Source organism: Rhinatrema bivittatum, chromosome 2, assembly GCF_901001135.1.
Source record: "Rhinatrema bivittatum chromosome 2, aRhiBiv1.1, whole genome shotgun sequence".
Lineage (NCBI taxonomy): Eukaryota > Metazoa > Chordata > Amphibia > Gymnophiona > Rhinatrematidae > Rhinatrema > Rhinatrema bivittatum.
The window spans coordinates 201,663,507-201,678,211 of NC_042616.1; the positions used below are offsets into that span (position 1 = coordinate 201,663,507).

General features: G+C 41.3%; 1 protein-coding gene across 3 annotated transcripts in view; it reads left to right on the forward strand.

Annotated features, from left to right (window-relative positions):
- The window catches only part of HDAC9 (histone deacetylase 9), a 993,428-nt gene that overhangs the window by 924,088 nt on the left and 54,635 nt on the right, over positions 1-14,705 (forward strand). For 2 of the 3 annotated variants that reach the window (XM_029589041.1, XM_029589040.1), the window contains exons 10-11: positions 1,081-1,203; positions 3,860-4,070. In XM_029589041.1, coding sequence (XP_029444901.1) covers positions 1,081-1,203; positions 3,860-4,070 — 334 coding nt within the window. Of the gene's footprint in view, positions 1-1,077; positions 1,204-3,859; positions 4,071-14,705 lie in introns of all 3 variants that reach the window. The other variant, XM_029589039.1, reaches the window with a different exon arrangement.

A 14,705-nucleotide genomic window follows, 5' to 3' on the forward strand; every position in this document is an offset into this window, starting at 1 on the left:
GAGTGCGGGCGCACATATACATGAGTGTAGTGGCGTGCCCCCAAATACGCAGCAATTTTATGGCATGCATGCACATGCACATGCTTGTTATAAAGTAGCCTCGACGCATGTATATGTGCACCTAATTTTACAAGTGTGCGAGCCCAGCCACGCAAAGTCAGGGTCGAGCCGCGTAAGTGAGTTTTATAACAGGCGCGTGGCTATGCCATGACCAGGTTCATCAGTTTGTCCATCAGTTTTCCCAGTCTACAGATAGGTCCTCCAAATTCTCCTGGTTTGTTAGCCTGCACAGCCCTCCCCCCCCCCCCCCCCCCCCCCCACCAGTTAAACCAGACCCCCTCAAACACTTCCTAGATACCTGAAAATTTGATTACTCAAAGTTATACTTTATCCATAGCAGAAGGAAAATGACATGGCACTAGGCCTGGGCACATAGGTATTTGCACGACTATCTCAGGGCCCCGCCCTGGAAGACCCATGCCCTGCCCCTTTTTCGTCTGATGAGAGATATTCGCACAACAGCACATACACAATGCACACGGGAGGTTTATAAAATCGTGTTGATGGGCGCAAGGCCCTACATGTGCGCACATTCTCCCAATTTTGGCGTCCGCCTGGCTTTTAAAATTCCCTTTATAACTGGGCGGGTGAGTGTGGCTGCGGGAAAGATCATGGCAGTTATTGTGTCCAGTCATTGGGTTAAAGATCAGGGAGATCCTTTAGATTTTTCAAAGCTGTCTATCATGAACACATCTGTCTACACATTATTTTGATGTTCCTTCGCTGATAGATCACCTACAAAGAATGTAGTTCCGTCCCAGAAACTTAGACCCACAACATGTTGTATCCGGTCCTTGCTGTCTTCTTTGTGTGTTGTGCAAAAGTCCCACATTTTGGAAACCCTTTAAACTTGTATCCTGAGAGAAGGTGACCAATGGTAGGTAAAGTATTTCAGCAGTAGCCATGGATTCAGTACTGAATGCTTATGGGGTGGAGCACAAAACAGAAGCGTGTCAGACTTGTTGAGTCTTCCTGGGATTTATACAGTACAGATAATACGATTATGCTTTTCCTCAGCAGCATTTGGTCTCACAGCAATGCCTTCTGAATCAGACAAAATCCATGAACCTACTGAGCCTGTACACGTCTCCTTCTTTACCTAACATCACCTTGGGACTCCCGGCAGCCCCTTCTCAGCTTACCGTAAGTAATAATAATAATAAGCCAGGAGGAATATTCTTTTGCAGCTTCTTCTTTTTCTGAGGCACAGATTAGGTATGTAATTTAAGGCATGGGAAGAGAACCTTAAAGTTGGTCTTTTCCCCGCAAGGGATCGCCTTTCTTGCAAAAGAAAAGGTAAAGGAGTTTTCAGAGAATGAATCTCCCAACTTCTCCTCTACTCACAAGCCAAATGAAAAAGCTGTGACATTTTAGATGTGTACGACTGCAGGATACAAGTTCGCCCCTACTGGGAGGAAGTGTGATTTTGTGACATTAACAAGGGAAACACTGCTAGTTTCACAAAATAAAATGTTATCAAACTCTTTTGAAACATGCTAGATTTTTTCTTTAAGCTTGTCAGGAGAGAGCTTTAACTTTTCCTCTCGGCCTTGCAAAAAGTATGGTTATCTTGAAGGGTGTCGACTGTGGGAAGTGACAGTCAGAAATGCATGGAAATCAGATATTGTTATATATTAAAAGTATTATTATGTTTGATTTTTATGCAAGTAAGATCAAAAGGCTAGACTACAATAAGCAGGAAGAAAATCCACAGAATTTGCATTCTGACCAACAGTTCCTGTCTTGTTTCATGACAAGATATAGTGTAATGCCACAAGTATTTGCCGCGTGACCTGACTGTTAATGAGTGTATTGATCCCCACTGCTGCCTTAAGCCAGACACAATCCTTCAGAGTTTTTCATGTGGTGAAGTGGGAAGCACTGCCATAAGCTTCTCTTTTACTATTTCTTCCTGCAAGATGAGCACATCTTGTAGAGAAACCAAGAAAAGCTGGGTGTTTCATTTAGCTATGATTAAACATGAGTGGCATACCATAACTTTTAGAAGAGACCCCAGTGTGGTATACATTTGACGTGAAGCTCCTTGAACTTCTATAGGAAGTGGGAGCTGGTGCTCTGAAGTATCCTTCTAAACGCCCCTGAAAATATTTTTCATCTTCCTGAACTTGCCAGCATCTGGTCTTTAGATCATAATTTAGGATCCTATTGTGCAGTGACACAGTTGACTAGCTAGCAAGCTGCAATAGTCACAAGTCTTCTAAAGATCTTTTTAACTATTGGCATTACTAATAATATGAGCAGGTTTACTGCTGGGTTCATTATTGCTGCACTTTGCTTTTGTTAATTCGTGTACATTTTTATTTTGTCTAAGGATTAATCATATTCTATTTTACCTTCAGTCAAAGCAATGGTTTCACAAATACATTTAGAATTCCAATGCAACTTGTTGTTCACTAATTGTTATATTACTAATGATATAGTCTGAATCCTGGCCTTGCTTGGGAAGGAATCATTCAGGGGTAGGCAACTCCAGTGCTCGAGTACCACAAACCAATCTGGTTTTCAGGATATTGACAATGAAAATGTATGAGAGAGCTTTGCATACATTGGAAGACTGCATAAAAATATAGCTCATGCATATTTACTGTGGATATCCTGAAAACCAGACCTGTTTGTGGCACTCAAGGACCAGAGTTGCCTAATCCTGGAATAGTTTAACACGTCACTATCCCTATCACCCCTCTCTCCTTTAGTCTTGTCAGTTATTAAACGAAAGAACTATGATAAGTCCAAGGAAAATAAAATGGAAGATAAGGCCACAGCTAAGATCCAAGTAGCACCTCAGGCCACATTTTTGAATCCTAAACTGGATGCCTGTTCATCCAATCAGGAGATGGATTGGGTCATAAAGGATATTGGTGGGGGGGGGGGGGGGGTGAGGGGAAAGATTTACTAATCTTGCATTGCTACGGGTCACCTGAGATCCTGTCCAACATGGATGGGTGCTGCATGGTAGAATGAGGATAAAATGGGTGTTCAGGATACAGCATCTTGTACACACTAACATGCATTAATTGTAAATACTGTATTGAGTTTTGTGGTTTCTGACCAAGCTTCAGTGATTCTGGTGCCATGGATATTTTGTGGGACATATAATGTTGAGGAGGAGAGGGTACAGAGCATATATACCGAAGGGGAAGGGCACCAAGTCCTGACTATCAATGTTAAATATGTTGTGCTAATGGATTTGTACATCTAATGTTGTTTTACTTTCTCTACATGTTTTAAGCTGATTTCGGTACAGCCATGTTGTGTTAAATCATATTATATTTCATGTGTGTGAACCTTGTGTTCATTTTGATTATTGCTATTAGTATGATAGTTAAAAACGTATGAGTTCCATATTCAGCAACACAGGGAGCTGGAATTTACCCGCGTAACATTAGAAGAAAAACTCAGTGGGACATACCCCGGGTCAGATTGCCACTGAATATATGAATCTAAAGTTACCCAGGTAACATTAGGCCACAGATTTTCCCAACCAGACTTGTGTATGCAAGTTACACACATAGGGGTAGATTTTAAAAGGTGAGCGCGCTACACGGCGCGCGCGCATGTACGCCTGATTTTATAACATGCGAGCACAGCCGACTGCCAGCGCGCGATACCTGGCACAGCGGCAAAACAAAATTATAGCTACTCAGCCATAATGTGGTACAGAGTTCAATGAGGGTTTTTTTTTTTTAAGTGATAGCATCATAAACCAATATTACAAGAACCTCTACAAATTGCCCTATGGGTAAACTAATAATAAAATAGTTCTTCTTTCTTTGCATAGGCTTCATCGTCACTTAAAGAAAAACAGAAGTGTGAACCCCAGGCCCAGAGGCAGGGAATGGCCATGTCTGGACAGTATAGTACGAGCCTTGCTACATCTTCTGCTCCTACTCATGCTGCTTTGGAAGGAAAGCCGAACAGCAGTCACCAGGCTCTCCTGCAACATTTATTACTGAAAGAACAAATGCGGCAACAGAAGCTTCTTGCCTCTGGTAATTACAGATGTTGTAGCTTCCCAAGGAGAACCTTAGCAAAGTTTTATGGCATTTTGTCCAACACTTTGATTTAGGCAAATTATACACTTCTTGTAACAGAGTATGATAGGAAGGAGGACTCTTCTCCAACAAGTGGCCTCTGTGTCACTGAAGGGATGTTCTTTAGTCAGTTAGTTTGAAAGGATAAGCATCTGAAAATTATTTGCTTCAGTTCTCTATAATTGGCACAGTTCTTATAAATATTGGGAAGCCATAATTTCCTTTGACTTAAAATGATTTTTGTAAATTCCTGTGACTTTTACAGAACATGGGGTGAATTTTCAAAACTTTATGTGCATAAGTAGCCTCTGCTCACATATTCCATATTTATAAAAGTAAAAAATACACGCTTGTTTTCACTTCCACGTGTATACATACATAAGTGGGGCCATTCCAGGGTGGAGTTATACCTTTAAATGTAACATACTATCATAGCAATTTTCAAAAGCCCATTTATATGTGTAAAGTGTATTTACACATGTAAAACCCAGTTTTAAGCATGTTAATCCTTTTGAAAACTACCTCTATACATTTGCCAACTTGCTTGCATATTTTACACCTGCTGAGTATTTGGCATAAGTGATATTAAACATGATTATTCATTTTGTAAAATTTGATTTATATTCCACTTTTTTCGAGCATTCTGAAGTAGATTACATGCAGGGTATTTCCGTGTTCCCAGAGGCTCATAAGCTAAGGCCTAGATTCATCATTCCCCTATAAATATAGCGGAATGATCGCCCGTGGGAATAAAGAGGCAGGGATGACAATGGGCAGGTGGCCACATTATGCAGGTGCATTTTCGCTCGCCGCATTCGCGGTTGTGCTGCTCACGATCACCCCCATAGCGCCAGTAGAAACGTTGTAGGTGTTTCTGGCACTAGTGATGGCGATAATGTGTGAAAGATTATCGCCTGCAGCCACTACCGACACCTCATTATTCCAAACCCCACCCAAACCCCTCCCTTTTTTAATTTAAATATTCAATTCACAATGCGGTAATTGTCATAATTTGATGAATAAGCTGGCAAGTTTGTACCTAGGGCAACAGCGGGAAAGTGACTTGCCCAAGGCCACAAGGAGTGGCAGTGAGATTTGAACTGTGGCTTTCCTGGTTTGTAGCCCACTGCTCTAACTTTTAGGCTAATCCTCCACTGTAGTCCTGAGTGCATGGGAGGTGTGGGTGAATTGTGGGAAGGTCAGCCTAAAGAACAAGGAAGGTCTCAGTGACCTGGAAAAGGACTGAACATCTCTGATGGAGTAATTGGTAAACTTGTTCATTTCATTAACTTGCACATGTTTTAAAATTTGCCAATTTATGTGTGTAAATCGGGACTTATGTGAGGAAGTCCTGCTTTAATTTTGTGCATAAAATATACACGTGTATATTTTAAAAACAGGTAGGAAAAGTCTGTGCATTCAATGCATTGATATATTCATGATTTCAGTGCATTCCATGAATTCGCAATTTGTCTACATACTCAGTGAATGTTGCGGGGTAGAAATAAACGTATTTTATAAAATATGTGTTTGCAGACACATTTCAACTGTTCTCTGCCAATATTTGTCAGCCAAAAACAAAACAGACAGACATGCAGCCCTGAATTTGACAATAGACAACTATTATGTCTATGCCTGGGGCAGCAAACATATAGGGGCAGGAGGCTGGCTAAAATGTGCTGCCTTCCAGCTCAGCTGAATCTCATTCAGCAGAGATCAGCCCTCTGCTACCCTGTAACAGCCCTTTGCAGGAGGTGGGGAGAAAGCATCAAAAGTGACAGGGTTTCTCAATCTGGCCTTCAGTATCTTCCAGGCTCACCGTGATTTGGTTTAATTCATTTCAATCATCACCCTTAAAAACCAGAAACAGTTTTTTAGAGTGAGGATTCAGATGAATTGGACCAAACATTGGTGAACCTGGAAGATGTAGCAGGCCTGACTGACAAACTGAAGAATAGTAAATTGCCTGGACCAGATGAAATGCACCCCAGGGTTCTGAAAGAAATAAAAAAATGAAATTTCAGATGTATTACTAGTCATTTGTAACCTATCATTAAACTTGTCCATTGTACCTGAAGACTGAAGGGTGGCCAGTGTAACCTCGATATTTGAAAAGGGTTCCAGGGCTGATCTTGGAAACTAAACTATAGACTGGTGAGCCTGATTTAGTGCTGGGAAAAACTGTGGAAACTATTCTAAAGAATAAAAACATAGAAGATATAGATAGACATGGTTTAATGGAACACAGCCAGCATGGATTTACCCAAGGGAAGTCTTGCCTCACATATCTGCTACATTTTTTGAAGGTGTTAATAAACTTGTGGGGTGAGCCAGCAGATTTGGTGTATTTGGATTTTCTGAAGGTGTTTGAGAAAGTCCCCTTTGAGAGACTCCTAAGAAAATTTTAAAAAGATTGGAAACAGGGTGTAGGATTACATGATCAGTTTTCTCAGTGAAGAAAGGTAAATAGTGGAGTGCCTCAGGGATCTGTAGTTGGACAGGTGCTTTTTAATATATTTATAAATTATTTGGAAAGGGGAATGATGAGTGAGATGAGCAAATTTACAGATGACACAAAATTATTTTGAGTTGTTACGTCAAAAGCACTTTGTGATAAATTACAGGAGGACCTTGTGAGACTGAAAAACTGGGCATCCAAATGGCAGATGAAATTTAATGTTAGCAAGTACAAAATTGTGCACATAGGGAAAAGTAACCCACGTTGTAGTTACAAGTTAGGTTCCACATTAGGAGTTACCATCCAGGAAAATGATTTGGGTGTCATAGTAGAGCATACATTTAAATTATCAGCTCAGTGTGCTGCAGTGGTCAAAAAAGCAAATAGAATGTTAAGAATTATTAGGAAAAGATAGGTGAATAAAACGGAGAATATCATAGTACTTCTATATCACTCCATGGTGAGACTGCTCCTTGAGTACTGTGTGAAGTACTGGTCACCTCATCTCAAAAAAGATAATTGCACTGAAAAACGTTTCAGAGAAGGGTGGCCAAAATGATAAAGGGGATGGAATGGCTCCCCTATAAGGAAAGGCCAAAGAGATTACAGCTGTTCAGTTTGGAGAAAGGACGGCTGAGGGGGGATAAGATAGAGATCTATAAAATCATGAGAAGACCTGAACAGGTTAATGTGAATCAGTTATTTACACTTTCAGATAATACCAGGACTAAGGGGTCCTCCTTGAATTTAGCAAGTAGCACATTTAAAACAAATCAGAGCATATTATTTTTCACTCAACAAACAATTCCGCTGTGGAATTCATTGCCAGAGGACATGGTTAAGACAATTAACTTAGCAGGTTTAAAATAGGTTTGGACACATTTCTGGAGAAGTCCATAAAATTAAATTGACTTGCTACTAATCAAGTTTACTTAGGGAATAGCCATGGCTATTAATTGCATCAGTAGCATGGGATCTTCTTGGTGTTTGGGTAATTGCCAGGTTCTTGTGGCCTGGTTTGGCCTCTGTTGGAAACAGGATGCTGGGCTTGGTGGACCCTTGGTCTGACCCAGCCTGGCAATTTCTTATGTTCTTATGACATAAAGGTTAATTTTAAAAGCCTGACGCATGCCAAAATTAGGGGATGGGTGAATATGTTGGGCTTTCGCACACCGAGCGGATTATAAAAGCTGCTCAGATCCCTCGCAAAAGTCACCTCGTGCACAATATTGGAACTTCTCAAAAAGGGGCAGGGTGTGGGCATGGTCTGGTCAGAGCATGGGCAGGACATGGGTGCTCTGGGTTTTTAACCCCAAATTTCCGGGTAAATAAGTGATCTGGTGCATGCTGGGTCCCCTACCCCGTAACTTTACTTCTGCTATGGATAACGTGTAAGTAATAAAATAAAAAAATCTAGGAGGATCAGTGTGATTTTACGGGTCAAGGCTAACAAGGGTAAAGGAAGGCCATTAAACTACGGATATTCATTAATTGGGTGAACTGGGATCAAATGTGGAAAACTGGGAATGATGTCAGTGTGTGCCCTTATTAAAATCCCCCCACTTACTGGGTAAAAGTGGGATTAGCATGCCCACTTAAAAATGAACACACACGTGTGCACAGCCAGTCTATTTTATAACATGTGTGTGTATGTAAAATGAACACACACGTGTGCACAGCCAGTCTATTTTATAACATATATGTGTGTCTGTTAAAAAATAGCCATGTCCTTGGGCGCGGGCTGATGAACGCTCGCACCTATGCGCCCTTACGCCGGTATGAAAGTTACTGTTTTAGGAAATAGCCACTGCTTATTGCTGGCGTTAGTACCATAGGATATATTTACTATTTGGCTATCTGCCATGTACTTGTATCCTAGATTGGCCACTGCTGGAAACAGAATGCAGGGCTTGATGGACCTTCCATCTGACCCAGTATGGAAACTTCTTATCTTCATTCCTGCAAACATCCTCTTTTCTCTCTCAAAATCCTTGGCTTGTTACTTATGGTTCTCTTGATGTTTCAGCAAAATCCAATACCTGAGACAGTTTTTCTCCACTCCAAAGCACAATTGGTTCTGCCGTATCTGTGATTCTGCTGACGCCAGCTAGGATGAAAGTAGTTACTATATGAGTCCTGCAACCCTCTGAGGCTCCTGGTTAGGCCACAGGCTCTGGCACATTCAATTTTGGAACTTCCTCCACAAACAGGATCCACACATCATGGAAGGTAGCAAACTTGTCCTTAGCTCTTCTTTCTTCCTGCATTACTTAGGGGCCGATGCAATACATTGCGCTTAGCCCAGCGCACTGTATATCCCGCAGTTAGACGCGGGTTGTATAGGCGCTAACTAATCACCTTATGCAATCAGGACAGCCTTCTTTTTTTCTTTATAATTTCATTTTTATTAAGTTTCCAAATAAACACAAGCAATACTTATTCCAAAAATGCAATACATAACATGAAGTTATTCTCTTAATATTAATTACCACAAGTATATTAGAAGCATATCAAATATCTTCACATATATCTTAATAGGAAAATGGGAGACCAAGGGTTTACAGAGCGAAAGGGGAAATAAGTAAAAAAGAAATCTCCAGAAGTATCCCCTGCATTAACTTAAACAGACCCCCCCCCCCCCCATGAAATACAATTTAGGAGTGTGAATCCAGATATACTCGTAACTGAGAGGGCTCAAAGAACAAATATTTAGAATTTTGAAAATAAAGTAAACATTTACATGGATATCTTAAAGAGAATCTAGCACCTCGCAATACCACCTCGCCTCTCATTGAAAGAAATTTATTTCGCCGTTCTTGTGTAGACCTAATTATATTAGGGAAAATCTGAACTTTCTGCCCATGAAATAATTGTAATTGATTTCGAAAGAAGATTCTTAAAACAGAGTTCCTTTCTGAAACAAAAGCAAAAGTCAAAAGTAATGTCCTTCTTGTCTGATTAGCAGTTTCTTGAGTTAGTTCCAAAATGTCTGAAATATTTAAAGAGGCATTGTGAGGTTGACTCTTGGACGTTTCATCTTTGAAAGAAGGCAAGTAATAGATTTTCGTTATAACTGGAAGTGCTTTGTTGGGAATTTTAAGGATTTGAATGAGGTAATTTCTAAATAAGTCCTTTGGAGACATCATGTTTAAATACAGAAAATTCAAATCCCTTAGATTCAAAATTCTTGAAGAGTTCTCCAAGTTTTCCAATTTCTTGAATGAATAATATCAGATTGAATCATGTTGCTCTGAGCTGATTCTATAGTCGTCACTCTTGTATCCAAAACTTTTATTTTAGAATCAAAATTTGTAATTTGGGATCCATTTGCCAGCATCTTAACATTGGTCTCCTTCAAAATATGAGTTAAAGTATGGCTTTCTCTAACGAAGACAAAGCATTCCATATGGAGTCTAATTAAAGAAGGCTTAATTAAAGAAGGTTGAAGGGTTAGGCATACCTTGGATTCCAGTTCTCCTAATTCCGTGGGGTTCCCACTACTCACTCCGGCTTCATACACTTGTAGAACATCCATGGGGCCCGTGGAATCCCGCAACTGGGGATTCTCCAAAGGTGGCATCAAAATGGCGTCCCTTCTCAGGGCCTCAGAACTTTGCTCGTGAGTTAGTTCTCTTTCCATAGATAGTGACGAGTCCATCAAATTTAAATCAGAAGTCCTGAATGTGTTATGGTTTTGAGGTGTTGGAGTGGATTCTTGGGTACCGTGGTGATGATGACCACTCCCATGAAGGTCCACAGTACTAGGCTAGACTCTAGACACGCAAACACAGAGATTTGTCTTTTATTATACAGCAGAATGATACCACCAGAGGTGGCAGTAGTGAGGTGATCCAGAGGTAGCAGTCCAGGGGCCCTCGGCAGAGGAGACCCGTCTCGCAATGATAGTATAGGGAGTGCAGGATGCAGGTTCCCAGTGCTGATCTGTAGATGAGTAAGACAATGTTAGATTACTCACTAAGGCCTGGATTTATCAAAATGCGGTAAGTACCGCATGCGATAGCAAAAGGGAAGAGCTAAGTTAGTGCAAATTGTGATACCATTTCAAATTCTGTGATAAGTGCCAGACCTGTTGTATTTCCTGCATTCAACCACTGAGGGACCATTTTTAATGATGAGAGAGAGAGAGAGAGAGAGAGCGAGAGAGAGAGAGAGAGTTACCCAGGTAGAGAGTCCATCAAGCTAGGTTGAGAGAACCTTGCCTAAATCTTATCTTGGAGTGAGTTTCCTCACTCCGAAGGCCAGCAAATCTTCACAAGAGACCACTGTTCTGTTCGTAGGTGTCACGTAGAATGTCAAAGTGGTCCCTAACCCCCTACACTCATACCTAAACCCCACCTCGAGTTACTAGGTGGGCCTACCATAGGGATTCAAATACCTGTCTATGGGCCATGATATTATGGTCTCTCTCTCTCTCTCCAGCTGAAAACAGACTTACGGAAGACATTGCAAATAGCAATGAAATGTTACCACACAGCCTAACGCATTTGAAAGAGGTGTTGTTAAAATTGGTGTTATGGCTGTGCGATAGCTCTTCGCAGGCAAGCTAGCCCACTTTCCTCCTATTTTTGGAATTTGCATCGCACCATACGATATGGTGCGATCGCATGTGGTAAACACGTTTTCACATGTGTTAAGGGCTTATCGCATGCGTTAATGGGGCTTTTCGCGTGTGATAAGCCCTTAATGCATGTGAAAACGCCTTACCGCATTTTGATAAATGACCCCCTAAGTTGGTAGCTGTATAGATGGAGATCCCAGCAGGCAGAAGTAGTTGAATACAGGCACCGAGGCAGGGAGAGAAGGCCCTCGAGGAGCGAGTACCTGATCCCTGATAGGCACCTGAAAGAAAGCAAAGGGCCCCTGAGGAGCGGGTACCCAGGTTAGAGAATTACCACAAAGGGCAGAGAGAGCTTCCAGTGGCAGCAGGGAAGCAGCAGAGTAGCTTAGACCAGACAAGTCCAATCCTTGCTAACTCGATTTGTTAGCAAACGAAGGGCAGGCTAAATACCCAGATGGCATGTTGTCACTCGAGGGGACCACTCCCTAGGAGGCCCTTAGGAGAAACATGGCGGATTGCCTTGCCATTGCCGTTCCGGGGATGCCGAAGAGAGCGGCATGCAGCGCAGCAGTAGCCATCTTCCCAAGGCTAGCGGGGAGAGCAGAGAGAAAGATGAGGCACAGAGGTCGAATCCGTCTGAGACCGACGGATGCAACAGAATGGTGGCGCGGGTACCGTCAGCACACCGAGGCTCAGTGATGTCTCCTCTGCCATGCCGGTCTCCAATGCGGCTCCTCCCTCAAGTGCCTGGAGCAGGGTGGGGGGACGCAAAGAATGATTCTATCCGTGCTTGTCGTTGATCAGGTATTGGTGAAGATGCCGGTATTTGCCGGAGTTTGGCTTTTCTTTTAGTATGTGGCATGATAGTTTGTAGGATAAAGTCTTGAGGAATTCACAGAGAGAGCATCCAAGCATGCACTTCAGTCGGCGGCCATCTTGGTCTCCCCAGGACAGCCTTCTGAAAGGTGATTGGTCCTTTCACTGACATGAGACAGTAAAGGGACCAATTGGCAATAAGTGAAGGCGTGAATAAATGAATAGTAAGTGCCCGACACTTTAATATTGATTTATTTACTCCTTCTGGTGCTCATAGTCAGGTTAGGAGAATGGACGCTGAATTTATCAGTGTCCATTTTCCTAACCCCTGCATGTGCGCTGGTTAGGAAAACGGGACGCTGATAAATTCAGCATGTTTTCTTAACTGGGGGACAGCCACTGACAGCGGACCTCTCTCTCCGGCTCACGCTGCAAGGAGGCGCCCCCAGGTACCTCTCCTGGGGGCGCTTTCTTAACGCACCCCCAGGAGAGGTGCCTAGGGGCGTGTTATGAAAGCGGGCACTAAACACACAGCGCCCGCTTTCAGCACAACTTTTTTGCATTGGCCCCTATGTTATCAAAACGCACATGCACAGCTATTTTTTGGAAACTTTTCAAAGTCGTGGTCTGAAACTAAGGACACCCTTTTCATGGAGGCCACAGCTTTTTTTAAGGTTTCATAGTCTCCATGGACAAGCCCTCAAAATAAGGAGGCGTATATATGCCTTCAGTTCAGTTATCATGCAACTGCTTCCATGTTTTTGTTGTCAGTATGACTTTTGTTCCATTCTCAAAACTTACACTCTGCCTCCCTGTTAGTTTCTCTCACAGTTATTGACAAATGTTGTCAGATATAAATAAGACAAAAGTTTCTGAAATATTGTTCCTCTAACTTATTCAAGTTGGTTCGTCTCATGCAATGTGTTTGTGCAGCATTTTTTGTGAGAAGCCACCATCTTTTTATGTTTAGTGCATAGAAGGATGTAATGATAGATACCGCGGTGATGAATTTTTTAGAATTGCTGGCATATGGTTGTCTTGACAGTTGTATACGGCAAATTTGGAGAAGGTTACTGTTGTCTTTAATCCTAAGGAAGAAAATATGCAAATGGAGAGCTTATTGGCTAAGATATAAAATATCAAGCATTCTGTATTACATCAATCACACAGCAGCTATGGGAAATTGAGGGTATAAAGCCAAATAAATTGAAATTGAGTGATAAAGCCAAATAAATATAAGATGTAATTGGTTAAGTTTAAGGTCTGGTAAAACATATAAGCAAGTCACATGTTAAAATTATAATGTGGATAGATTTGTAATTGGATGTTATATGTTTCAGTATGTACTGATGTCCCCTGATGAAACCAGATGTTTCAGCTAAACAAGGATCCTTTGTTGGAAATTTTTAAATATAGTTTTAAATATAATTGTATAATCTGGGAAAATTTCAATATGCTAGTAAAATTTTGGGGGCACATTTGAATGAATATTTAGGGATTATTTGTAAAATAATTCTGGGGGCATATTGATATATGGTTGGAAAATTCTGGGGTTTATTTGTGATATTTGGGAAGATCTGGAAACTGGAGTAGCTTTTAATGGGAGAAACATTTATATAATGTAAATTTGATTGTTTATTTTAATTGTGTATTGAATTAAAATTTACATAATTGTTAACAGGTATTTCTTATGATTATATTATTATATTCAGTACCCAGTTATACCTTCATTTTTGTAATTACCATTGTGGTCATCTCATTCAACCACAATGTCTTTGGCCATCATTTTGTTATACATCTGCTGTAGAGATTTTTTTATTTTGCCACAAACTGCCACAGTCTAGTGACAGCATCTGGGTTATTCTCAGAGGGGTGTTGACTGTGGTTTTCTGGAATGTGAAGCTCTAGGTATGCCTCTACCATGCCAGAAACAAGATGCTGCTTTTCCCTGGAAAACGTAGCATAATGGCTGCTGGTACCACCAACTCCTCCTTGTTACTGCTGGATGAACTTTCATAGGAATTGTAATCTTTAGGTTTAGAGCAGTCATGGAAGGAAGTCTGGATCATCAACACTGGAATATTCCTCAAATAATAAATCACTGCAATCATTCATGAAAAATTGTCTGATCATTACTTCAGACTTCCAGCTCCATTTCTTTCATTCTCTGAACTGTTGAAAAAAATAAGCTAATTGCTGCTGGCAGGTTGAAATGTAAGAAATAGAATATCAGTGCCTCCTTCTTCCAACCCCTAGTGAAAAACTCCTGGTATGACACAGTTTTGCCTAGCCAGAAATAGAACAAGATTCTTACCCACCCTTCTAAGAAGTACAGGGTACAGGCAGAAACAGACTACAAAATTATTTTCTTCAACGCATGGCAAGAGAAGCACTCAAAAATACTTACTGTTCAGGCAGAGTCCATTGTGTCTAAGATCTGTCATTTTTCTGTTTAAGTTCCTTCCTCTTCTTCTTTCTTTATTATCCTTCCTTGCATGTGTAACCCTTACCAGGGAGTTTAAGTCCCAAGAGTATACAAACATATTTATTTTATTTGGGTCTCTTTTGGCTAGCAATTTACATCCTATGCTCAAACTCTCCATTCCAGTGTAGACTCTTTGTTGTCTTTGTGGACCCTTGGGCCAAGGTAGGATTGGCTCTACCTGGAGGGAAGAGCCCTGTGGGTTCTCACTGTCAGCAAGTGGAACCAGGTACGCAGAGCCCATCAGAACCTTCACCC